This window comes from Lissotriton helveticus, chromosome 5_1 (assembly GCF_964261635.1).
Source record: "Lissotriton helveticus chromosome 5_1, aLisHel1.1, whole genome shotgun sequence".
NCBI lineage: Eukaryota > Metazoa > Chordata > Amphibia > Caudata > Salamandridae > Lissotriton > Lissotriton helveticus.
In genome coordinates this window covers 1,176,004,764-1,176,030,197 of record NC_136065.1, presented here as the reverse complement: position 1 = coordinate 1,176,030,197, position 25,434 = coordinate 1,176,004,764, and the positions used below count along the sequence as shown (strand labels likewise).

Genomic DNA, 25,434 nt, shown 5'->3' with positions numbered 1-25,434 from the left:
GGCCTGACTTGTCTGAAGCACTGTTAAAGTTTTGAAAATGTCATGAGTATCTCTTCAGAACTGCCTGCGAAACCTATTTTATTAGGTACCTTATTTGAAAATTCTGCTGCAGGTCCCCCCCCCCCATTTATTTTCATAATGTACTACCTTTTCCCCAGTATCCAGGTAAAAGGTGTTTTTTGTTTAACCTGGCTTATTTCATGAGTGCCCATTCATAACTGATCTAAAACCATTCAGCTTCAAACAAATTGAGGTATGAAATCCTATTGACGAAGGGTTTGACTGCTCTATTTTTGGTTCTAACTAAAGCTGCTTGTCCTGATAAGATCCTGGAAAGGACACCAGTAGACGTAGAATTACATACTTTCCAGTGGGAGGTAGGCTGCTGCCTATTCACTAAAACTAGACTCTGCACATTTATTGTAGTCACTGTTCTGCCTTCAAGGAAGCTGTTGCTTGAACCTCTTAAGAGGTAAACTAATGCTCCTTGAGTAGGAACAGCCTCTTAATACCGGATAATACCTGTAAATATTTCCTTGGAGGAGTTACTGGACCCGCTGACTTGCCTCACTGCACTGATTTATGTCACTCATTTATACAATTTCATTTCATTTAATCTATTTCTCATGATTCACTCAGAAGTCCAATCTCCAGCTCCCTTTAATTAGACGATGACCTCACAAGCAGTAGCACATCATCAACTGCATCTGTCTCTCCAGCCAGACCTGCTGCACAGCACCAGAGGGTCTAAGCGGACTCCTCTTTTCAAGTCTGGTCTGTGGTTCCGCCACTCCTGCCCCTTTCTGACCACCGATGGAATATTATGCAATAACATCAGCTGATCAAGATCCCGGAAAACACTGGATTCCGTTGTGCAAAAGTGCGCCAGGGGTTTTCAGGTGGATATCGGGCCCAGAAATCACAAAGATTGCTGTTGCCATCTGCCCTTGATTCCATACCCATGACCTAATCAATGACTGAGGCATGGGTGATAACAGCACCAAATTATTTTACTGCCTCCGAGTTTTTAGGTTATACTGAGCTCATATTAGTGTGAAATTCTATTTCCGTTAATTCCAATCTCTGTGTTGCTGCACATACAATTTCTGATACATTTGCGGCTGAACCACTCTCTACGTGGCTTGGACCGACTTTTTGAAAAATGGCATAAGCATAATTCAATAGTAGATGGGCCATGACTGCTTCATGATGTAGTAGTTACACAAAAGGTGTCTATGCCTTCATCAACATTATGCAGTATATTTTTTTTAACATTTTGCCCTGAATTTGCATCACGAAAGTGACATAAATCGGTGTAAAATGTTTATTTGAAACTTACTTTCAGCATATAACTTGTTTTGTGTTGAAAAGTCACCCAAAAGTAAAGCAAAGCATGGCTAAGCACTGCTTTGCAATACCTAGCATCAAAGGAGTATTCCATGGGTGGCATATGGGTGTTCTCAATGCAACCACCCATGATTTTTGATGCAAAATCCTACCTACTGCAGAAAAGCAAATAGGCTTTTGGAGTAAAAAAGAATGTCGTTTTGACATTGGCGCTATTAAAGAGAAATACTTATATTTCTCAAATCTTTTCCAGCTTTCCACTCATACTGCAGTATACAGCACACATACAAAGTATAAAACATTTAGAAGTTAGTATAACCATAGTATTTTGATTTGGAAGAGCACCCTTTCAATACAAACCCTACACAAGACTTCACTCACACACCCTTGCACTGAGGCGCAAAGGTGTGTGCATGGTGCTGGCAGCCTGATTGTGCGCTTGGGCTAAGGAGAGAGCAGGAAATTGCCATATCGTTATACATATGGCACTTTCCTGCTCTCACCCTCTATACATATTTCACACTTGGAACATTCTATGTCTAGTTATGGTTGTGTTTGAGTTGCCACTGAAAAGCTGCTTTCTGTTTCCTTAATAATTTTGGCATCATTGGCAAATTTGCACAAAACTGTTTGAAAAAAAGTTCCTCTATTTCGGTTCGACACGGCAAGTTTAGTGCAGATCTATCTAGGGTGATGGAAATAAAGGATGTTCGCTACAATCAAGTAAAAAGAGAGCAACCCCTTTAGACCAAGGGGCTAGAGTTGTGCAAACAAACACACAGTCATAATTTAAATCACATTAAAAATTACGTAGTGGATATGTATTTTTAATGTGATTAAAATAATTAGTTTTCCGGACCTTTGGTATTCTCATTAACTTTTCTTTGTGTGTTTTGTATTAGTTGGTGAATGAGGGTGAAGTGTCTAGAATTGCTTAATTTAGTATTAAAAGGGAATTTAGGGGAAATAATTGCATCTTTTAGAAATAAAGGGTGGGCATTCAAAAAATGTGACATTTCCCATTTTACCTCCTAAATGATTCTTGCTCCCTTCTGCCCAAAAAATGGCAGAAGGGAATTACACCAAACTTTGCATCAAAGTAGATACTCAAGTAAGTGCCTTTGCTTGGTCTGCTGTAAATCTGTTCAGTAGTTTTCGAGAAAGTTGAATTATAGAGACATGCAGACCATACGCAGATCCTCCACAGATTTGTAAATTCAAAGAGTATTTGCAAATCCAATAAAATAATCATAGCCATTCAATCTTGGATGAGCAGAAATATGCCAAAACTAAATTCAGACAAAACTGAAGTGCTTATTTGTGGGGCAAATTATTTATGGAATGCAAATTTCTGATCCAGTGAAATGGTGAGTCCATCAGTATAACATTTTTGTTTTGTTTCAGACTAGACGAGGAGCTTCTATTTGAAGGGCAAGCAAACTCTGCTGTGTTGATATTTTTTACATGAACTGAAGCGTCTGAGGAAAAACTCAATGGTGAACCCCTAAGAAAACCGAGCAACGAGGGGGGATGCCACTATTCTGTTCAGGCTTGATTATGCCAATTCCTGCTATCTAGAACTATTTGCTATGTTGCTCTCTAGATTGCAATTGATCCAGAACATGCCCACAACACTGGTTTTTGTTCTGGAGTAATTTGACTAAGTGATCATGTCACTTAGGCTTGGAATAAACTGCATTGGTTACCAGTAGAGTAAATCAATGTACCTGCTCCAATGCGCTCTATATGATACAGTTTAGATCTCTTCCTTGTAGTAATTCTAGATTTCCTCTGAGTTGACATCTGTTTTTATGCTCTTCTTATCAGATTTATTAGTACCAAGATGCCGTTGGGTGGTTATTGCCCTTACAAATATTCATTCATTATTCAAAGGCACACAATTGAACTAGGGAGCTTTTTCTCCTTTTCTCCCATCATTCATTGCAGAGTCGTGCATCCGCTTCAAACTTGTGAATCTGATCATCTCTGATTGGCTGACTGTCAGAATATATATATCTATATATCTCCAACAAAGCAGGTAAGCCCCAAAGACGGAATAAAGCCACAAGAAGTTTAATCGGCACTGAAAATGTGCATCCATTTCACAGCTTGCCAGCAGAAAACACACAACTGCAGTCTTCGAAGGTTAATGTCAGCCTGACGCGTTTCAGGATTTCCTCAATCCTTTCATCAGAGGCAAAGTTCAAAGGAGATTGAAGGACAGTTTTTCAAAGTGCACATTAGTAGATATTTCAAACACCTGCCTCAGTGGGCGTGCCATTTAATTTAACTTGATTAAACTTCTTGTGGCTTTACTTCATCTTTGGGGTTACCTGCTTTGTTGGATATATATATATATATTCACTGAAAAAACCATAGGTTATAGACCATATATAGTTAGGAATTAGCATTTACAAAACCTTATTTTACTCACACAAAACCATTGAAATTCCATATATAGTTAGTTGCACTAACTATATATCGCGCACCCGCAATCCACTGCTGATGATGTCACATATTACATCATTCATGACATGGTCAGTGACATCACTGATGACATCACTGATGACATCTCAAATGACATCACTGATGACATCTCATTTGACATCAATGACCACATCACTGATGATATCATTCATGTGACAATACAATGCATCTCCTCACATTTTAATATAACCTCTGTTTCACCCAGTGTTAAATACAGAGTATAATTTTTGAAACCATTGACACACCAATACTAGTTACTACATACGCACTCACTGATTCCTATGTCTACACACACATTCACTCATTCACCCATACAATCATTCATACATACAATCACTCATCTTTACAACACTATCATATGCACTCATACACCTATACAGACACTCACAGTCTGCCACTCATCCATGGAGTTACTCACACACCTAGTCAGTCCTGTAAAGAATCAATGACACTTCCATTTTCTTGTCTATACAGTTAAACATAGAGCACCTTACATTTTCAAACATATACTAACACATACTTACCTTCTTATACAATCATTGATACAAGTACACATTGATCTGCACAGAGTCACACACCTCCCAGCCAGCCACACACACACTCAGTCTCCCATACAAATACTTGGACAATCAATCAGTAACCCATATAGTTAATCATATAGCTACTGATCAACACATGCAGCAGTTTACAGAACAACAGACATAATGATGCACAAATTAAGACAGTTTAGTCACTAACCCATGCACTCAGTGAGACACATTTAATCACTCACTCATACATTCAGTCATGCACCTACTAAATCCTTTGTCCAGACACTTATACTTCCACTCATTCTTCAATATGTAAGACACATTTTAACTTTACAGAAACATACAGTCACTGGATGTTGTCATCAGTGATGTCATTTGAGATGTCATCAGTGATGTCATCAGTGATGTCACTGACCATGTCATGAATGATGTAATATGTGACATCATCAGCAGTGGATTGCGGGTGCGCGATATATAGTTAGTGCAACTAACTATATATGGAATTTCAATGGTTTTGTGTGAGTAAAATAAGGTTTTGTAAATGCTAATTCCTAACTATATATGGTCTATAACCTATGGTTTTTTCAGTGAATTTTCAAGGTTTTGTAAATGCTAATTCCTAACTATATATGGTCTATAACCTATGGTTTTTTCAGTGAATTTCATTGGTTTTTTAACAGCTAATATCTGTAGCTGTAAAATGTATTCTTCTTTAAATCCAAAAATATATTTTATATGTTTATGAATAATTTTTTTTTTAAATATTTTTTTTTCTTCGTTCCCGCTTCGCGAATCGGGAAGCTTCTCGTTAGCTGACCTTGATGCCGCGAAATAGACCGCGAGCCGGTAAACGTTTCTTTACCGCAACTGCCGCGTTAGAAAACAACATCGTGACGCCTCCCGTCCGCATGACGTTTCACGTTGTCGCGTGATACGTCATATGACGTGCTACGTTAGCGAACTGGTACGCGAAGCGAGTCGCAAAGCGCAGGTTTCTGGAAGCAAACCGGGAGGCCCTGCAAAGCGCTTAACGTAAACACAGCAGGTCATGTGACTTGGTAATAACACTTTTCATTGGTTCATTTCACTTTTGGTTTCCTAATGATGTAAGACTAGGTCATATAATCTAAAATGAACACTTTTCATTGGTTGAGAACTCTTGTTTTTCCCAAATGATGAAAATCCCTCCTTCTTTCCTCACTCTGACTTTCATCATTGTGAGAGAAAGACCCTTTGTTACCAGTGAGCAATGGCTTCTTTAGTAGCTTCAGCTGGTGCTTCCCCACCACCTCCACCACATCCAAGGAAGAGTGGACCACCTGCTCAAGTTATAATTCAACAAGAAGAGGAAGAAGAGGAACAGGACGACGAGCACGAAGAGAGGCAGTTTTTGCCTGAGGAGCCCAGGACGTCTCACCGGAAAGAAAACTTCATTTGGCAATTTTTTTAAATTCCCAAAGGTCAGAAAAAAGTAAATGCAAGATACGTAACTTGCCTTATATGTCAAGATAGACTGTCCAGAGGGACAGAGAAAAAATACAGTTTCAGAAACTACACAATGCCTCGCCATATGACTAGGTGGCATCCTAACAACTACAGTGCTGCACAGTTTCGGAACGACCTAGATAATCTCCCTATTATGGCCAGAAGATCTGTTGTACCGGAAGTAACGGGACCAGAGGGCAGGGAGATGGTGCCAAATATACAAATGAGATTTGGTGAAGTAAAACAAGTCTGCGTACATTGCAATGGATTCATTTGCTACAGAGAAAGTAGCATCACTCTGATCAACAGAGCTATTGACAATCATATGCAAGTTTGTACGAAACGCCCCAAATAATAAATACTTTTTTTTTGTTTTGTTGCTCCTGTTGAGCCCTTTACAATGAATCGTTTTCATTGCCCCCTCCAAGAAAAACCCCAAAAAATATAAAACTGTTCAGAAAAATTCAAAAAAAGTAAAAAAAATGTTCAGAAAAATAATAAAAAAATATAAAACAACAAAAACAATAAAAGAAAAAGTTCTTTTCAGAACTACCTCCCCGTTATTAAAAAATTGGTACAATATTTGGAACTGTGCCAACCTCTATTTCTCGTAGTTCGCTTCCCAGTTCGCTCGCCGGTACGCGAACCGGAAGTGAACCAAAATTTTTTTTTTTTAAAAAGAACAGTAAGTATAAGGGAAGGAAACAGACACTTATGTTAAAAGAAAGACAGCTATAGGGGAGTAAACTAGAGATACTATTACCCGCAATCCACTGCTGATGATGTCACATATTACATCATTCATGACATGCTCAGTGACATCATCAGCAGAGGATTGCGGGTTTTTTGGCAACGTGCCTTATCCACAGTTTAATAACGCTGCCTTTTGCTTTATATAAGTTTTCAAATTGTATGAAATATATACCAATAGGTCGTTATGAACTTTTAGGTAGTGCTTTTCTTCATGAGGTCTGGTCGCTTCCATACACATACAGATGTTTCAAAGATGATCAAGAAGTTTATCTGAATGGAGAGGAATGCACTGAGACGCCACATCATTCACTAATGTGTAGGCACATACAGTTACACGGTTCATGCAACAAACACCGACCAAATATGGCTTGCGTGTTGCAAGGCACGCCAGTTCCTGCTATCATCCCCACGTTCAAGTTGTTGGAAAATGGTAGTTATTTGATGCTCAATAATGAAGATTGTTCTGGGTTAATTAAAAGTATTCCTTTTATCGTAACAGTAAGTGAACGGGTTATTTGCTGCAGAAATGTTCTATTTCCTCCCACACATGAACATAGGGAGTTTTCAATCTCGCCACAAATACCAACCGTGGGAGCAGATTTCAACGGCATGGCAAGAATAAGAGCTCTTTTGTCTCAGAGAGAGGTGGCCTTGAGTTCGGCCCGTGAAACTTTCGTGCTTCACATAGCGAACACCCGTACAGAGGTGCAGACCCTTTTCAATACAGATTTGCCTTTCCATTTCAGCAAGATGGTTCGGACTATCTTTAACGCGTCCTCCACAAAGGCCCTGGCGCACTTTTTTAAAGTTGTTACCAGTGGTCTCGTGACTTCATTTGAGAAAATCTTTGGAGTCATCCCTGCTTTCTTTCATTCTATTTTTTCCACTCTGCTTCGTGGATTCCCATTTTTACTTGCATTACCAGCGGACGCTCTTGTGCTTTTTTAAATTTTTAAATATGGATGTCCCTCCTGTGCAAGCTCCCGCCCTGCAGCTGCTGACACTGTTCCGCAATCGCATGCTAGAATATTATGGCACAATGCCGTTGGCGATATTAAGCACGGCATATGGATTATCTTTTCGATTCTCCTACTTCACCTGTGTCCAGCCTGTATTTCACTGCCTGACCTGTGATTTCGATTGGGCCATTGATTTGTGTCTCTGCGGACCGGTTTCTCCTGACGTCGACTTTAATCAGCTGATGACTCCTATCATTACTCACGAGTTGGTTAGTCCTGGCGAAAGGATTATGGCTGTGGCATTGATGCATGGACTAATTGGTCCCTGGAATTTACTGGCGGCAACACAGTCTTTCTTGGAACAGAGCTTTCTTGAAAACCCACCGAGCTGTCCTCTGATGGTGATAGAGGATCCGGTGCTGGGAGAGCACGTATGTTCTTTTCCGCTTTTAAATTGGATGGCTGAACTCTTTTCGGATGAAGACGGTGACTTCCTATTGGAGGCTGTTGCAGCTTATTTTGCATACACAGTTATGTCATAGACCTTTTTCATGTTTGATATGCTGAGTACTAGCATTTCATTGACAATTCATTGACTTATTTGTCAAGTTTTTATTATTTAGCTTGCCTATTGGCTTAAGACTCGATAAAGTACTTGGCTGTTTTATTTTTCTTTAGCATTAAATTTTCCTAGTTTTTAATGCTTTACCTTGCGGACCGTCCACATATAAACTTGCAATCTGCTCTCATGAGATGGCACTTCTATTATCTTATTCAGTTCGTTTCCGGATCATGGGGAGGTGTCATCTAGGTCCTGGATATCTTTACACCGTGTTAAGTTAGCATGGGCTCATTACCGGTTTAAACGCCATTTTTCCTTTTTTGCAACTTCTGCACACGACACTTAGTTGTTGCTTTAGCTTTCAACCTAGTAGTTCATCGTGGTTTACATGAGAATAATATGTTATTGCTCTACTATCTGCTTTGCTTGTTAAACTATATCTGTACAGCGAGTGCTGAAGTTTCAAGAACAACACGATACAGAATTGTTATGAGGTCTGATCTCCACGACTTCATACTCATAACATAAGTGCAACTTCTGCCAATTCTGGGCATGAGGCGGGTTTTATATTGCTTTGCCGAACACACATACACAACAGTTGATGCGGTTCACATGAAGAGAGAGCTGGTGTATGCTGATGTGATTCCTTCAAATCTAAGACACTAAAGTATGGGCACGCCCTAAACCAACACAAAGAGACCTTCTTAGCAAATAATATAATATGTGTATTAGGGAGGGTGAGATATAAGCAGCCGCGGGCCGTGGAGGGAGTTACGGTGGGGCAGGGAGGCGGGGAGGGGGAGGGGCAGGGTGGAGCCCTCTCCACCCTGCCCCTCCCCCTCCCCGCCTCCCTGCCCCACCGTAACTCCCTCCACGGCCCGCGGCTGCTTATAAGTGTTGCTAACTCTTATTCATTTACAGCATGTTAACATACTGTCACCATTCGCTTTTTATGTACTAGTAACTATGCTGGTAATTTTGCTACTGATAATATGTGTACTTGTATTATCTAAGATACTACGCCTGAGAAGACGGCATTAGTAAATAAACATTTCAAATACACATGTGTTCTTCTTAACTCCATGTTCTGGTTTCTAAGAAATATATAACGACCGACTGTTCATGAGTTCCACGTATCCTGAGGTACTATAATTTCATATTCTGGATTGTCTAAACATTGAGAGTTTGTTATATCCAATGTGACACTGTACCTAGCTTGCTAAGGGGTTTTTGATTACTAAGGTGAGTTTTGGGGCACCCTAATTCGCCGAGGTTCCAATCCTCTGTCCACAGTTCTGTGTGAGAACAGAAACCCTGCGACAGGGGCACCCCCGACCCTTGCTGGAGCTTCATCACACTTGCGATACAACTCCAGCAATGCGCCACCTTTACGGCACAGATACATCACGCATCTGTGCTGTTTTTGCCCCATGATGCGCCGCATTGTAAATGCAGCACACCATAGGTGACGGAACAGCGGCACAGAATGACTAACACATCCCTGGTGATGCGCCAGTCATCATAAATCTATCCCTATGCTTCTTATCTTGTTAGAGATGAACCGCCATATGTATCATTAAAGTTTTTTGCATTTCCTAAATAGCGAACTTTAAGGAATAAATAGCGATTCTTTACCATTCCTAGTTTGCGATGAGCTATTTGCTAATTACAAATTACCCATTCATTTCCTTCATTTCCATAGGGCGGTTGGACTCACTTTTAGCTCGAACGGCTGAATGGATTTCCACGAAACTTGGCAAAATTGTAGGGACTGGTAGCCCGATGTGCCTTTGCTATGTCTCAAGATATATGCTCCAGTGGTTTTTACGAAAATTAACTTTGAAAAATATATATTGGGCTACATTGGCCTATATATATGTTGGAGCCCAAATGTAGCCCAATGTAGCCCAATGAAGCCCAATGAAGCCCAATGTAGCCCAATGTAGCCCAAAGATGGCCGCCAGAGACAAAAAAAACAAATGTAGCCCAAATATCAGCCAGATGTAGCCCAACTATAGCCCAGTGACAGAATGACCAATCAGCTTTGCAAACCTCCGTTACGCGAAGCGGAGCGCTGTTACAGATATATATCTTTTTTTGAACGTTAATTTCTCAAAATCCACTGGAGCACATATATTGAGACCTAGCAAAGGCACATCGGGCTACCAGTCCCTAATATTTTACCAAGTTTCATGCAAATCCATTCAGCCGTTCGATTATTATTATTTTTTTTGCCCCGCGGGGCCCTTTTAAAACCTCGACATCAAACCTAGGGGGTCAGCGAGGATCTACTATGCCCCCTTATGGTCATTTGCCCCTTCGCTTTGGACTCCTCTTGTCTCTCGATCCTACCGAGAGACAAGATGGCGGCCGCTACGGACTGTTTGGAATGTTGACAGACGCCGGAGAACCAATCAGCTTCGCTTCACAAAGCTCCGTTGCGCGCAAAGTACGCGAACTGGAGCGCTGCCCGGTCCGCTGTTACAGATATATATCTTTTTTTAAACGTTAATTTCTCAAAATCCACTGTAGCACATATATTGAGACCTACAAAAGGCACATCGGGCTACCAGTCCCTACAATTTTGCCAAGTTTCGTGCAAATCCATTCAGCCGTTCGAGCTAAAAGTGAGGCCAACCGCCCTATGGAAAACTCAATGTTAAAAACACGTTTTGGGACCCCCCTTTTTTCTCGGCCCCCCCTTGACGAACCCCCCCCCAAATTTTTAAGGGCTGCTCAGAAACAAAATGTGCCATTTTCCTGAAAATTTCAGCCAATTCCGTCCACAAACGCCAAAGTTATTAGACATAGAATTTTCAAAAATCCCATAGAGAAAAAATCCTAACTATATATACCTACTGGCGACCGCCAGTAGGTAATATATATATGTGTGTGTGTGTGTAGATATATATATATATATATAGATAAAAACAAAGGTTACAGGGACGTTATAGTTAAGTTCACCTATATTACCCACAAAACCATAGAAATTCCGCAGTTATAGTTATACTTATGTTAAAAAACTATAACTCGTGGCCTAAAGTTACTTAACGTAATGAGTTATAATCAATGATTTGATCTAATGATGAATTTCATATTCATGTTTGCTCAATGTAATGGCATATAAATAACTATGTATCAGGATGAAATCATCGCAACTTGCATCGATAAATACATGTGTGACAGATATCCGAAATGAGCCATGAGTGGTTATAATATTAAGGATAGACAATTATTCTAAATGTCTTTTCTGTCATAAAGTGAATGCAATGAAACATCGATATAAGTTGCCCAATTTTAGAACATTCAACTGTATATTACTCTTCTATGTCTATGCTTTTAATGTCACGGGGTACTTTCTCACAATGCACCTGTCACTTTAAAAATGCACTCAATCTGAACATGCCATGTGATCAAGGCTCGGAGGAGCCGAAACGCGTTATGGCGACGGAGCAATGTAACAACTTTAAGCACTTATCATTGGGTCCATGTTTGGAGTAATCCAGTTGGCAGAGATATATAATATATACACTGTTCAGCCGGTGCGAGGCCTGGTCTCTTTCCCTGACGAAGGTCGAAGCTACGACCGAAATGCATTGGAATCTGGCCGTACTGCAACATTGAAATAAATGGTTTTAAAAGGACTGAATCGTGTGCGGCTCAACTTCCTTTCTACCTGAGAGGTTTTTCCCTCTAATGGTGGCACTAATTCATGTTACCACTTCAAGCCACAAGATGAGCCACAGCAGACAGTCTCCTCACTAAATCCCCTGTTCTTGTTCCACAAAGCAGTTCCGTGCATCCGAGCCGCGTGGCCCCCTCAGTTCATGGGGTTGTGCGCGTTCGGCGGCCGGGCAGCCGCCCTATATCGTAGCTCCACTTTGCCCACAGTTGAACAGCACCCAAACAACAACAGAAGGTGGCAAACCTTTATTCATGGGTGTGTGCAGGCTCCTGTCTGCCGTTATGTTCAAACAGCCATATTCCGTGTGTTCTGCCTTACGCGTTTTGAAAGTTCATCCCTTTCTTCCTCAGAGGCTCACGCTGGAAATGAATACGTGCCTCCGGCCCAGGTGTCTCTCATTTAATGCTTCTCATGCCTCCAGATAGGCTGATCCATAACCAACAGCATTATGGGGGACGTAGTCCTGGCCCGTTCTTCCCTCTAACGCAGAACTGCTTTGTGGAACAAGAACAGGGGATTTAGTGAGGAGACTGTCTGCTGTGGCTCATCTTGTGGCTTGAAGTGGTAACAGGAATTAGTGCCACCATTAGAGGGAAGAACGGGCACCACCCCGTGAACTGAGGGGGCCACGCGGCTCGGATGCACCGAACTGCTTTGTTGAACAAGAACAGGCGATTTAGTGAGGAGACTGTCTGCTGTGGCTCATCTTGTGGCTTGAAGTGGTAACAGGAATTAGTGCCACCATTAGAGGGAAGAACGGGCCAGGACTGCGTCCCCCATAATGCTGTTGGCTATGGACTAGCCTATCTGGAGGCATGAGAAGCATTAAATGAGAGACACCTGGGCCGGAGGCACGTATTCATTTCCAGCGTGAGCCTTTGAGGAAAAAAGGGATGAACTTTCAAAACGCGTAAGGCAGAACACGCGGAATATGGGTGTTTGAACATAACGGCAGACAGGATTCTGCACATACCCATGAATAAAAGTTTGCCACCTTCTGTTGTTGTTTGGGTGCTGTTCAACTGTGGTATATATATATATATATATATATATATATATATATATATATATCAAGCAAAAACCTCTCAGGTAGAAAGGAAGTTGAGCCGCACACGATTCAGTCCTTTTAAAACCATTCATTTCAATGTTGCGGCACGGCCGGGTTCCAATGCATTTCGGTTGTAGCTTCCACCTTCGTCAGGGAAAGAGACTAGGCATATATATATCACCACATCCCTCCTTGACGAAGAAATCAGAGGCCAGAGGGGAATCCATGGAAGGTAACTCGCTTTATTTGACAAATCCCAGTGGCGGCGAATGCATTTCGGCATAGAGCCTTCCTTAGCGCCCTGCACTGCATGGACTCCTTCTTCCTATTACTCAAGTCCTGTTGCTCAATTAGTGCTAACATGCCCGGTAGTCTCCTCCCCCAAGCTGAATCGGCACACCTGTTGATCGTTGCGATGAATGCACAAACTCCAACTCCCAGAATGCATTATGTTTATGCATCTGGGTCCGCGGTGTGGGGGAATGAGGAACAAGTTGGTGCGGGCATGACAGTCCTATGCAGGTGGGTGGTAAAGGAATCCCCAGAACAATGCCAAAGTCCACGGCCACCTCCTTGGGTCCCCTCGGACTGCTGCTGCCAATCAAAACAGAACCGCAATTGAGCAGGGGCAGTCACGTAACAGCATAGAGCCCTAACGGAGGTAAAATACCTCACTCTGCTCATGTCAGCCTAGGAAAACTGGCGGACACCGGACATCTCGATACCCCTAAGTCTTGTAAACGCTGTTAGACAGCGCGGTGCCAATAGTAGTCCGGGTCACTTCATGCAGCAGGGCCATCTGTACTGCACCCCTGGCCTGCGCAAAAAATATGACACCACATCCCTCCTTGACGAAGAAATCAGAGGCAAGAGGGGAATCCATGGAAGGCAACTCGCTTTATTTGACAAATCCCAGTGGCGGCTAATGCATTTCGGCATAGAGCCTTCCTCGGCGCCCTGCACTGCATGGAGTATATATATATATATATATATATATATATATATATATATATATATATATATATATATATATATAGATATATATGCATACATAAAAAAAATAAAGGTTACAGGGACATTATAGTTAAGTTCACCTATATTACCCACAAAACCATAGAAATTCGGCAGTTATAGTTATACTTATAGTTATACTTATGTTAAGAAACTATCACTCATGGCCTTAAGTCACTTAACGGGATGAATTATAATTTCTTCAGCTAGGTAGAACTATAAGTATAACTGTTGAGTTTCTATGGTTTTCCATGGGTAAAATGTGAACCTAACTATAAAATCCCTAGGACCTTTGTTTTTTTTTGTGAATTTTTTTTTTTTTTTACATAAAGTAATATATAATTACTGTACATTAACACACCACCATCCCACCTTTCTAATAAACTGGGAGGGGGGCAAGCAGCCCCCCTTCTCGAGCTAATTTTGGACCCAGGGTCCCCCATCTCCTGAGGCCCGGCCGTAATTAGAAAAGGGAGAGTAGGGCCGAGGGCTCCCCCCCTTCTGGAGCCATTAATGGTCCCAGAGATCCCATCCCCCAGGGCCGGCTCCTTCTATGTCCTGGGGTGCCCACCCCGGGACATAGCAGTTTCCCTGCTCACAGAGGCACGGGCTATGAAACCTGTGTTTGCTCTCGCTTAGCTGGAGCAATTTCAAAGCTACTGCCAAGTGAGAGCAAACAGTAAATCTGCTCTCGGCTGGTGGAAGCTTTAAAAATGCTTAGCTGGAAGCGAACTTCAGATCTGTTTTCCTGCCCTCAGTGATGTGGGTAGGGAAACATATCTGAATATTTCTTCCCGCGGCAGGGAGCAGCATTTTTAGCTGCTCGCTGTGGGCAGGAGCAATGCTGGGTCCCAATAGATATGGGTAGTTGGCTGGAGCCATACGGGACTTGGGCCTCCTCCATTGGCCCCAACAAGGGTATGGTGGGTGTCCTAGGTGTGCACCAGGGCTCTCAACCTTTGTTGGCTGGGTCCAAGGGGATGGGGTCCCAGGGGCTGATATTGGTGCCCCCTTCCCCTTTACAATATGGCTGGGCCCTGGGAGATGGTGTCCCCGGGGCCGAAATTGGCCCAGGGAGGGGGAGGACTGCGTTTAACTTTAACAAGTAACTATAACTCATGCCTTCAGGTAACTATAACTATCGCCCTCACCATGCACTGCTAATTTTCCCACATATTACACCACTAATGACATCTTTTATGACATTATTGATAATATCAGTGCAACATTTGCAGTCAAATAAATGATCTGTGCATGGCTGGAATGCGAGTTATAGTTACCTTGGGGCATGAGTTATAGTTACTTAAGATAACTATAACTGCTGAATTTCTATGGTTTTGTGTGTGTAAAATCTGAACCTAACTATAACGTCCCTGTTTTTAGAGATATAACACTGGTATACTTATGGGTAGGTCAGATTTAACAATGTTCTGCAAATAACTCTGGCCCCATTTGAAGAATCTGTTAACCTAAAAAAAGTTTGTCTTTTTGGGGTTCTTTATGGACATTTTCATGCGGCTCCATCAAGCAGAGAACCAAAATAGGTGGGGGTCCCAAAAATGACATTTTCCATTTTCTACAGGATTCTTAACTCCTTGATGCACAAAGAACAGCTGAACAAAATGACATCTAGTTTGCTTGAAAGTAGGAATTTACTCAAAGAAGTGCCTTTTATTTGGTGTAAATCTGCTGAGTAGCTTTCAAGAAATCAGCATTGAAAAAGATTCGATTCTGAGCAGGAAGCAGTTAAATATTAGAGCTATTTAGACTGTTAATTTAGGAGTTCTGCGAACCTGATTTCAAAGGCCTCCACAGACACAAAACTAAAAACAATACTCAAATACTCAAATCTGATTAGCTTTGGAAGCTATTGCTCCTATCTTCCCTTTCAGTTTCATGAATCCTAAGACGGGTCAATAGAACCGAAACCCTCTGATTGGCTGATTAAAACATCAAGAAAAACATTTCAGCTGCCATTACAGCATGTAAAGACTCAGACAATGTGTCAGAGTAAAAAGGGGCACATAAGGGGCAGGATAAGTAAAGCCCAACAGACAGGCAAAAAAATACAGATTCTGCCAGGATCTTGTTTCAGTCCCCGCAAAGCAGGCCTTGAGATCCATGAATCTTGGCTGGGGTTGCAAAGCTGGTGGAACCTTCAGTAGACACAGCAGGCTTCAAGGATCTATTCTGGCCCATTTATGGACTTAGCAAATCCAAAACAAGATTATGGACCCCATGAAAAGTCCTACGTAAGTGTATGATCTGGAAGGAGTGAAGTTATGATTAGCTGTGGTTATCAGGCCTTAGTGTATGTTAAAAAGAAATCTGAAATTCAGTGGAAAGGATCGGGTTGTGTCCTTTTATGGTTGCACAACAAAAACGTATAACCTCTCAAATTTGCCAGGTACGATTAGGTAAACTAACCATAACTTGTGCCCCATTATGCACTACTTAGATCTTGCATTGACACCACTCGTGAATATGATAAAAGACATCACTGTCGACATGTTGAGTGCCATCATTGATGGCATAACTAACATTCCAGTTAAAAACTATTTACATCTGAAAATCACCTATAAGACGACAACCAACCAACCACCCACCACCACTACAAAGGGTGATCAAACCTTTGCTGGGAGAGAAAAATTTAACCCACCAAGTAGAATAAAGAGAAACGACTGCTTTTCGGCAACAACCGTGTCCTCAATCAAATAAAACATGAGCTAGTACTGTGCAGGAAACAACAAACACATCCTAATTTAAGCAGCCTTTCAACATGTAATCACTTAATACCAAAGAAAAAGAGTGCACCTGGTTTCTCCACCCTCACTTTCCTTAGGAAGGGCAATGCAGCAAGCTACTGCACTGGGTCATGTGTGTAGTTGTCTGTTGCTTTGCTGTTGAATTTAAGCAGTCAAAGATCCTTACGGCAAAAGAACAAGAGTCAACACCAAGATAAATAGCTCAGACTACAATCAAACTGATGAATCGTCAAAAAATTATTGTTTTTATTCTTACATCAGATCTTCTTGCAATCTGTTCAAAGTGAAAAGACTGAATTTGTGCCACATATGACTCTTTTTCTATTGCCATAATGATCCTTAACTGACTTGAATTACATAGATTCAGAGCTGAGTTTCTTGCTTAAATTTGGATATAAGACAACATTTGGCTGTTGCTATGTAAGGATGGTGGTGGCTGATCCATGCCTAACTTGGGCACCTATAGGGAAACTGTTTAATTGGGTCTGACTATTATTGACAAGTGATAAGTGTGCTGTTCTGCGCTAGTGCCTCAGCTACCAATTGTAAGCATTTGTTGTGCCTTGTTGTTGAGGTTTTTATTGTCATGGCTATTTCCAAGTGCTAAAAAAACTTTCTGGTGGTACATGATACAAAACAAAAGAACAAATAAATGACTGTGTCTTACCTTCACACACTCTTTGGACAACAAGATCTTCAAAGTGCATGAGGTCTTCGTAGGATGGAACTTGGATTAAATAATTGTCTGAGCCAGCAATTCTCAGTAAGGAGCTCCTCTGTATGTCCCCAACACCAATAACAAAGATGGAAACTCCATTGTTCTTCAGCTTCTGAGCAGGTACAGTGGCATCCTCTGCTCCAGTTCCATCTGTTATCACCACCACAGCCTTGTTAACGCCAGGCCTGGCACCCTTTTGGATGGTCATGACATCACTGTAGATGTGCAGCAAGGCGCTGCCAGTGGAAGCCACACCTCCAATGAAGGAGGCCTGGTTGATGGCTCGGAGAAGGCTTGAACTTGTGTCATGGGCATCTAGAGCAAAGACAGTTCGAGGTCGGCTGCCATATGTGACCAGGCCAATCTGGGTCACATCTCGGTTTATATCAAATTGCAGAGAGTTGCTTTTAATAAAGTTCCTCAGCTTACCAAAATTTTCTCTGCTGACACCAGACGAAGCATCAATTGCAAACACCAGGTCCAATGATTGTGCTTGACAGCCTAGAAAAAGGACAGATATCAGGTTTTCACACCATGCAAGAGAAAAGAAATTAAAGCAACATTTATGGCCTGATTTAGTGTTTGAAGGATGGAGTTTAGTCCGATGGGATGGTGAAGGATAATACTTCCACCATCCCGAGAGACATCCACATGCCAAATTTAGAGTTGTAGAAAACATATGACGAACTGTACTGTCAAGCCGTGATGGCTGTCCATCAAACTTTTCAAAACTTTTTTGTTTTTCGAAAACAAACTCTGACAGCAGAAGTTTGTTTTTGAAAAAAATAAAGCCCCTGCCACACTTAGAGATTTATCCTAGTGTATGGGGGTCATTATTGTTTTTTTGTCCTGTCCCTTCCCACCAGGGTTTTCCTGGCGATGATGGACAGGAAAAAAAAGATTTTACACAGGGGGTACAGTGTAAAGTAATTCCTCGGCCCCCTACTCAGTCAGGCCGTCAGAAGAAGTATTTGGTCGACAAAGTCAAGGGGAGCTACATCAACTGAATATTTATGGCCTGCCTGACTTTAAAGGAGGCGAGCGGAATAAGTGCTAGGCGGACAGGGCAGAGACATTTTATGGCACCAGAAAAACTGATATTTCTGATGTTCTCTCTACCTAACTTTTATTGATTTTCCTTTCAGAACCTTTCTCCATCCCTGTATCTCTGGCTCTCTGTTCCTTTCTATCCGGTGTCATTTTAAGAATTTTATCCCACGGGGGAAGACATATTTCAGCTATTTTGTGTTAAAGATTAAGTATAATTCTATATTGTTTGGCATCATACAGGATTCAATTATGACAATATATAAACTAGTATTCACATTTTTTCCAAATAGGGGAACCCAAAATATGTCTTGGCAGGTGTCCCCATAATACTTAGCATGATACTGGGAAAGGGTACTCCATTGCGATGGAGTACTTTGCCTATTATACTTGGAATCGGGCCCTTATCATGCCCCTTATCCTTTCCCCAACGATTTTAGGCAATTCCAATTCTTTAGAAAGGGATTGTAAAGAGAATACTAGATTTGATTTTAAATAGGTTCATTCTCAAGAGCGATCTGCCCTGTAAATCTATTTGATGGAGTGGGTCAGCTATAAGGAAAGAGTAGATAGACAATGGCTGAGGACCCTGGGTAATCTTTAGTTGTTTGCCAGCCTATGGTTACTTTAAGCTGAGTGCCTTCACAGCACCTGAAAGCAATTCCTATGTGGGAACAGATACAATAAAAGGAGGGACCAAGAGAAATTTGTTTTGGGAAAAAGAGAGAAGGAAAGAGGAAAAAGACTTGTGAATGGAATCAACTGCCCCATAGTACTGTGTTCTTGCAGATTGGACTATAGGGGATTGTGAGAAGACAGCCTCAGCCACCTGGTTGTCTAGATACAGTGGCATCAAGTCATTCACTGCTCTTAGATAGTAAATACATCTTCAGGATTAACTAGCCTCCTCTGCTCTGAGATAGACAGGGAAGCTGGGGTACACAGGGAAGGTGGTTTACTAAATACCCCTACTTCCGATTTACCACTTTTACAATAAACCACACAGCAGATGCAAGAGAACTGGATTGTTGGTCATAAATAGGGCCAAATACCCTCATGGTGGCTGAGTAAAATCTGCAAAACAATGTGATCACAGCATATCTAGTCTATGAAGGAAACTAAATCGGATATCTAGCCACCCACCACAAATTCCAAAATGGAAGCTGTCCCACAGGGTCAGTTTCTACTTTGCAAATCATTTACCCTCCAACATCATGTGTTGATAATCGAGCCCTAGTTTGCCACCACAACTGTGGAGATAAATCATTATATTCCAATTTGCAAATAGATGGGAAAGCACTGTTCACGCCTCTCCTAATTACTATTTGGGATGGAGTGCAAAAGCCATTTTTCAAGTGGAAAATATTTTTCTGTCTCACAAAATGTATTTTGTTCATTGCACAAATGTGTTTTGCGATCACAAACCGGATTTCCATGAATCACAGGCTTATAAAGGGAATTAGAAAGAAATATTGAGGAAAAAAAGAAGTTCAGGCAGATAGAGTGATAAAGAAAAGTGAAGGAAAACATATAGAATTTGACAGGCTAAGAAATAGACAAGTAAACACATGAATAAATACAAAACAGTGCATACCTAAGTTGTCAACACTGCAGATTTTCTTGTGGAGGTCATGGATCTTATTGTGTAGGTCCTCTGCCCTGGAGTATGTGACTGTTTGTAGTATATTTCCTGTAATATCATCCAGCTCAGTCTTAAGAGCATCGCTTCCCACCCCAATGAGGAACACCTCTAGGTCCCTGGCATACTTTGCAGGCTCAGTCACCGAATCCTGGGACTTAGACCCAGCTAGGAGGACAACCACACGAGGCAGGTCATCACGTACATCCGCATAGGCCGGCATGCTCTTGAATCCATGTTGCGTGACCTGCCGGAGTGCTTTCCCAGTAAACAAACTACCCCCAAGGAAACGCATGCCATCAATGTACTTGAGCAGCTCACTCACGTCCCGGTACTCTCCAATCCGCACTACCATACGAACGTCGCTGGCATACTGGGCCACACCCACATTCACAGGAGAGTCGGCCATCATCACAGCCTGAATGAACCGCTTCAAGAAAGATTTGTGTCGCAGAAACCCCTCCAGTGTGGTCGCGGACGAGCTGTCCACCAGGAAGAGAAGATCCACACTGCATTCAAGACTCAGCTTTTGCGCTGTATACATTGGAAAAAAAACACTGTATTAGGCAGTTGTCATCACCAAAACCTCAAACGACACTTCATAATATAGGAGACAACGCTAGAGTGACTATATATCAGATCCAAAGTCCTTGTGGATCTTTAACAGTCAAATGCATCTTAGTGACAATTCCCAAAGTGACAGGGGGCTGTGCAAAATACTGTGCGCGTAGCTTGGTCAGTAAGATTGGGGGTGTAAACTTCAGATTTCCTAGCAATCACGCTGGCATAACTTGTTAAAATACATTATAAGAAGCAGGACATGACAGGGGTTTAAGAGGCAGTAGAAAGAGAGCAGTGCACATTGTTAATGGTACTTAAAACAATAGTTTCAAACTAAGTTTTAAGATAGAGAAGAGGGAAAGTGTGTGTGTGAGTGCTTGTAAAAATCCAGTGAGAAATCCAATAAACACCTCACCGTACCCGACTGAAAGCACCTGTACCCAGCTATTTACTATTGAATACATTTTATAGGGGGGAGTGTAACACCCCAAACCCCCCCCCTGAAGCTACGCGCCAGGCAAAATACCATGAGATTAGCATGACACATCTAAAACCCACACTGGTAAATGCTCAACCACAAGCCAAAATATGCATTAGTTTTAGTGCCCCTGGTTTTTGAGCTGTTGCTAGTATCTGGAGCCTTCAAGGGGAATTGCTGAACCAAAACCAGTGCTTGATTTGTAAAATATTATGTGCAGGTGCTCTCCTTTTTTGGGAGGCCACATCCATTTCTCCTGGATCCACCCACTTCCTCAATGGGCTGAACCAACATCCTCGACATTGTTCTCCTCAGGAGCGTAGAATTATTTTGAGCTCATACTGAATAATGAAATGATAAATAAATTTTACCTCAGTGATTGATTGGTTTGAGGTTCATTGTTATTCTATACCGCATTGTACCCAGGTCCACAGACTTCATTGGGTTAACCCCTTACCTATAATGGCTTGTTTATCTTAAGCAACTAACAACCATTGACAAAGCCAATAGTCCAAACTTGTTCTAGGTATGATGTTTCTTGTATCATATATCTGGATGCAATTACATAAATAGCAAAATACAAGTTGGGCGGCACACTCTGCTAAGCACAGATTTTTAGCTGGTGTTTTTAAGCCACGCCCTTAATTACTTTGAGAGTCCCCCTAGTTTTTTCATCCCACTTAAAGCCCTGGGCTCACCAGCCCGAGATACGGTTCAAGGTTGGGCACTCTTGGCAGCATAGGCACTGAAGGCTGCCTAGGACCTCAATAGTAAGCACCAACAAAAGTTAAGATATTTAGCACACTTGGCATATGCCCCCAAAACCAGATTGAGACTCATAAAACAGCAGCCAGCAATAGGTGATGAGGTGAAGATCCAGGCGAAGTCCAGTACGGACCCCACCCTGCGCTCAGATGTGAGACTGCTGCCACCACATGTAACATCGCTACTTTCGCATAAAAACAACTGCTAGAATGAAATCATAAATTGCACTTATTCCGGGCACGCATGTACCGAAACCATTAAAAAGATATACTTGCTTCAGTAGCATATGTTAAGACACAAAACTGAAATAATTACTTATTGCCTTTTTTTGGTTTCATTTATAGGCCTGCTATTAGCTGCTTGCTTCGTCGAATGACTAGCGCTGCAGCTGCGCATTACGCTGGGGCGGGCGAAAAGTGGGGACCCTGACCGGCATTGGTCCATCCGACTCGGGAAGAAACACTTGCCGATTCAAAGCCAAGGAGGGAGGATGGGGCTGACGCCACCCCACCCAGGCAGCTTCTGGCGGTGTGTGTGTGTGCAGTCAGTGTGCCTCATGATAATGCGGGGCAGCAATGCATCCAAATTTAAATATTTTACAGAATGCACAAATCCAGCCCAATATGGCACCACTGACTGAACCCAGGCAGGCATGGATTTACCCTTTACTGTGTAATAGCTTCTCTTTGCCGGGGAGACTGTTATCGATTGCGAGTAGACCCGGCCCTGAGAAATAAGTGCTGGTGCTAAGCACCGGAAAGCACCAGCCCAAACTTCTAAACCACCGTGGCTGCAGGCTGCCCGTTCTGCCCCTTCCTCACGACCCAACAGCAGCTGCAGTCTGCTCCTCGCACTCCTGCCTTGCTTAGGAGCTTCCAAAATATTGTGTGGTACTCAATAAGCAACAGTAATGTAGCCTCTGCACATACTGCACTGTTGTAATAAATTGTTTTGAGTTTCCAACTACACAGCACCGTTTCCAAACGTCATTTCTCTGATTGCTCACTGGGACAGTAGCCTTTCAGAGCTTCACTTCTGAGGAAGAGTTTCAAAGGGAAGCTGAGTGCAATATATAACCAAATGTATCCAATATTTGTATTCACAGACAGATGGTCCATATTAGAATCAGGAGCATCTCATGTTCTAGGACTCAGAACGCTGACAAACACACATTTAGCAGGGGTCAGTGAGGTTTGAGGTCAATGGGAGATATCATAACACCAGCATCCTTCTGTGAAAATAGCATCAAGCTGCTGTGTGAGCCCAGATTCTTCCTCCAAGGCGGCGCCCATTTGAGACCCCAGCGCTTTAACTGAAGATATTATATCTGTCTTACTCCTGGATATGGAACACAACAGAATACTGATAGTACCAACCCTAAAATCAGGCAGGTTACTGGAGGTTTAAAGAGGCATCACCAAAGGTATGGTGGTAATATGTAAACTAACATTGTCAATAAATTAGAAAGGGAAGCTTGGTTGATAGGCAAAAGCACCATCAATGAGTAGCAAGAGTGACATGAGCTCTAAGGAATGCAAAGAAAAATGCCCACCCCTTCCTTTAGCTTGGTTGTTACAAAACGATATATTAGGGTGCCGTGGACCTCACAGCCCCATGTGCCTTGATGCAAGAGTGCCTGATGCACTTTTGATAGCTATGTCTTTGAACACTATAAACAGGGTGGCTAGCACACAGCGTAGAGCACTTACCACAGTTTGCATCTCCTCCAAATCCAACAGGGCAAACACAGTGGTACTTTTCAAACCCCTCCAAGACACATGTGCCTCCGTTCTGGCAGGGCTGCGAATCACAAGGATCTAGAAAGCAAGGAATACAGATTTACCACACAAGAGCAGGACAGTAACAATAAGTTTGATAAAGTCAATAAATCTGGCATTTTTTGTAAACCCTCCCAGGCCTGTGAGTTCACTCCCACTTCTTCTTGGCCAAACAATGCACCCCATTCTCGCCTCACATCATTCAGAAGGCAGCAGTTTATTATTTCAAAAATGTGATTCATACATTTCACAACTTATTGGTTGGTCTTCTGAAAACCCATGTTATCTTGTCATACTTCACATTTCTCAGTAACATCGTCCCCTCTTGTTCTGTTTCCATTTCTGTCCGACAGAACTAACCATGTACTGTGGCCCCTTCTGCAGGTATAGCAACGGTTGAGGTTCCAGGCTTCCCTTGCTGCTAACCTTGTGGGCTGCAGTCAGACCTCTTCCAGGCTACAAGTGCTGTTCTGCTTGCCCTGGACCCTTGCTGACCACTCACCTGCTCAATGTGCCCCTGCCGCGTGGTATTCCACGGACACTGTCTGTGCAGCCCTTCTATTCTGGCTGTCTTTGTGTGCTGTCGCCTGCTCCCCCGTGTCGCTGCCATGAGGCATCCCATTCCCAAGGATACTGTTTGAGAAGCTCTTCTATCTAAGTTATTTTTTTCTGTGGGTACTTTTCTGTGCTGCCGCCGCCATGCGGCCAGCAGTTTCCCGATCAGTGGCAGCTCCCCCTTTACGGTTGCTCAGGAGAAACCCAACTGCTCCAGAACTTCGACTATATTGAGTAGGTACATATCCATGCCCACCCCGGTTAAGTGCACTCCATCCTCTGCGTGGTAACCTGTTGACCTAAGGTTGATCAGCCCATGCTGCATTAAACCCCACCTGTTGACCTTGCATATTTTTGCCATTGTAATGTTCAACTTATGCCTGGATTTGTCAACGGCCCCTTGGTCAATAGCCCCTCTCCATACCCGTCATGCTATTAACTCTGACCATAAGATTTCCGCTATGCGAACCATCCTGGCTAGTGCCGCCAGTCCTGGTGACATAGCCCCCAGCAGTTTCCTCCTACCACTGTTAGCCAGGTCGTTACCCCCTAGGTGTACGACGACCACATCCTACATCCCTCCTCGCCGCATTGCCCCTTGTAATGCTGTGAGCACCTGGTCCCACTTCATGCCCGATTGCCCCAGCCAGGTCACCTCCGTGTTTCTCAGCCATATTCCTTTAAAGGCATTGCGCGCTGCTGCCCACCATTGCACCGGTGTGATGTATGAATTCCGCCACGATCCACACCTTGCACCACCGGGAGGGGTTCCCAGTGGTCCCCAACTGGTCCGGCTTTGCCCACGCTACATGTCTTCATTCTCCTTGTGCTCAATGTAATAAGAAGACTGACGAAGAAACAAGCTTTATTGCAAAGCCCAATCACCGAAGCACCTCAGCCATAGGAGAGCCAAATGCTATGAAACTCAATTAAAAGATAAACAACGAGTAAACACAGTAAGAATGCAATGCAAACATATAACCAGGGTCGGCTCCTCCACCAAAGCGGGGAAACTTTGCCCTACTGCTTTCTCGCAGTGCGAGAAAGCCAAAATATAAAATGGTAACAACTTTTGGTTATTACCATTTTATATTTCTTTCTGCATTGCGGGCAGGCGGGTGGGCGTAGCTGCCCGGACAGGGCAGGGCAGGAGTGGTTTGCCTACTCCTGAGTACACATGACTGGTTTAATCGGCCCTCTCGAGCCGCCCAAACTAGTCATCCGCACTCTGGACTTCTCCATGTAGGCAGCATACATGGAG

General features: G+C 42.7%; 1 protein-coding gene across 1 annotated transcript in view; it reads right to left on the bottom strand.

The window, feature by feature from the left end:
• Positions 1-25,434, bottom strand: part of VWA2 (von Willebrand factor A domain containing 2) — a 239,277-nt gene that overhangs the window by 48,389 nt on the left and 165,454 nt on the right. Inside the window, exons 9-11 of the mRNA XM_078641181.1 lie at positions 23,550-23,657; positions 19,992-20,570; positions 17,300-17,851 (exon numbers count right to left, since the gene is read on the bottom strand). Of these exons, the coding sequence (XP_078497307.1) occupies positions 17,300-17,851; positions 19,992-20,570; positions 23,550-23,657 (1,239 nt within the window). The remainder of the gene's footprint in view (positions 1-17,299; positions 17,852-19,991; positions 20,571-23,549; positions 23,658-25,434) is intronic.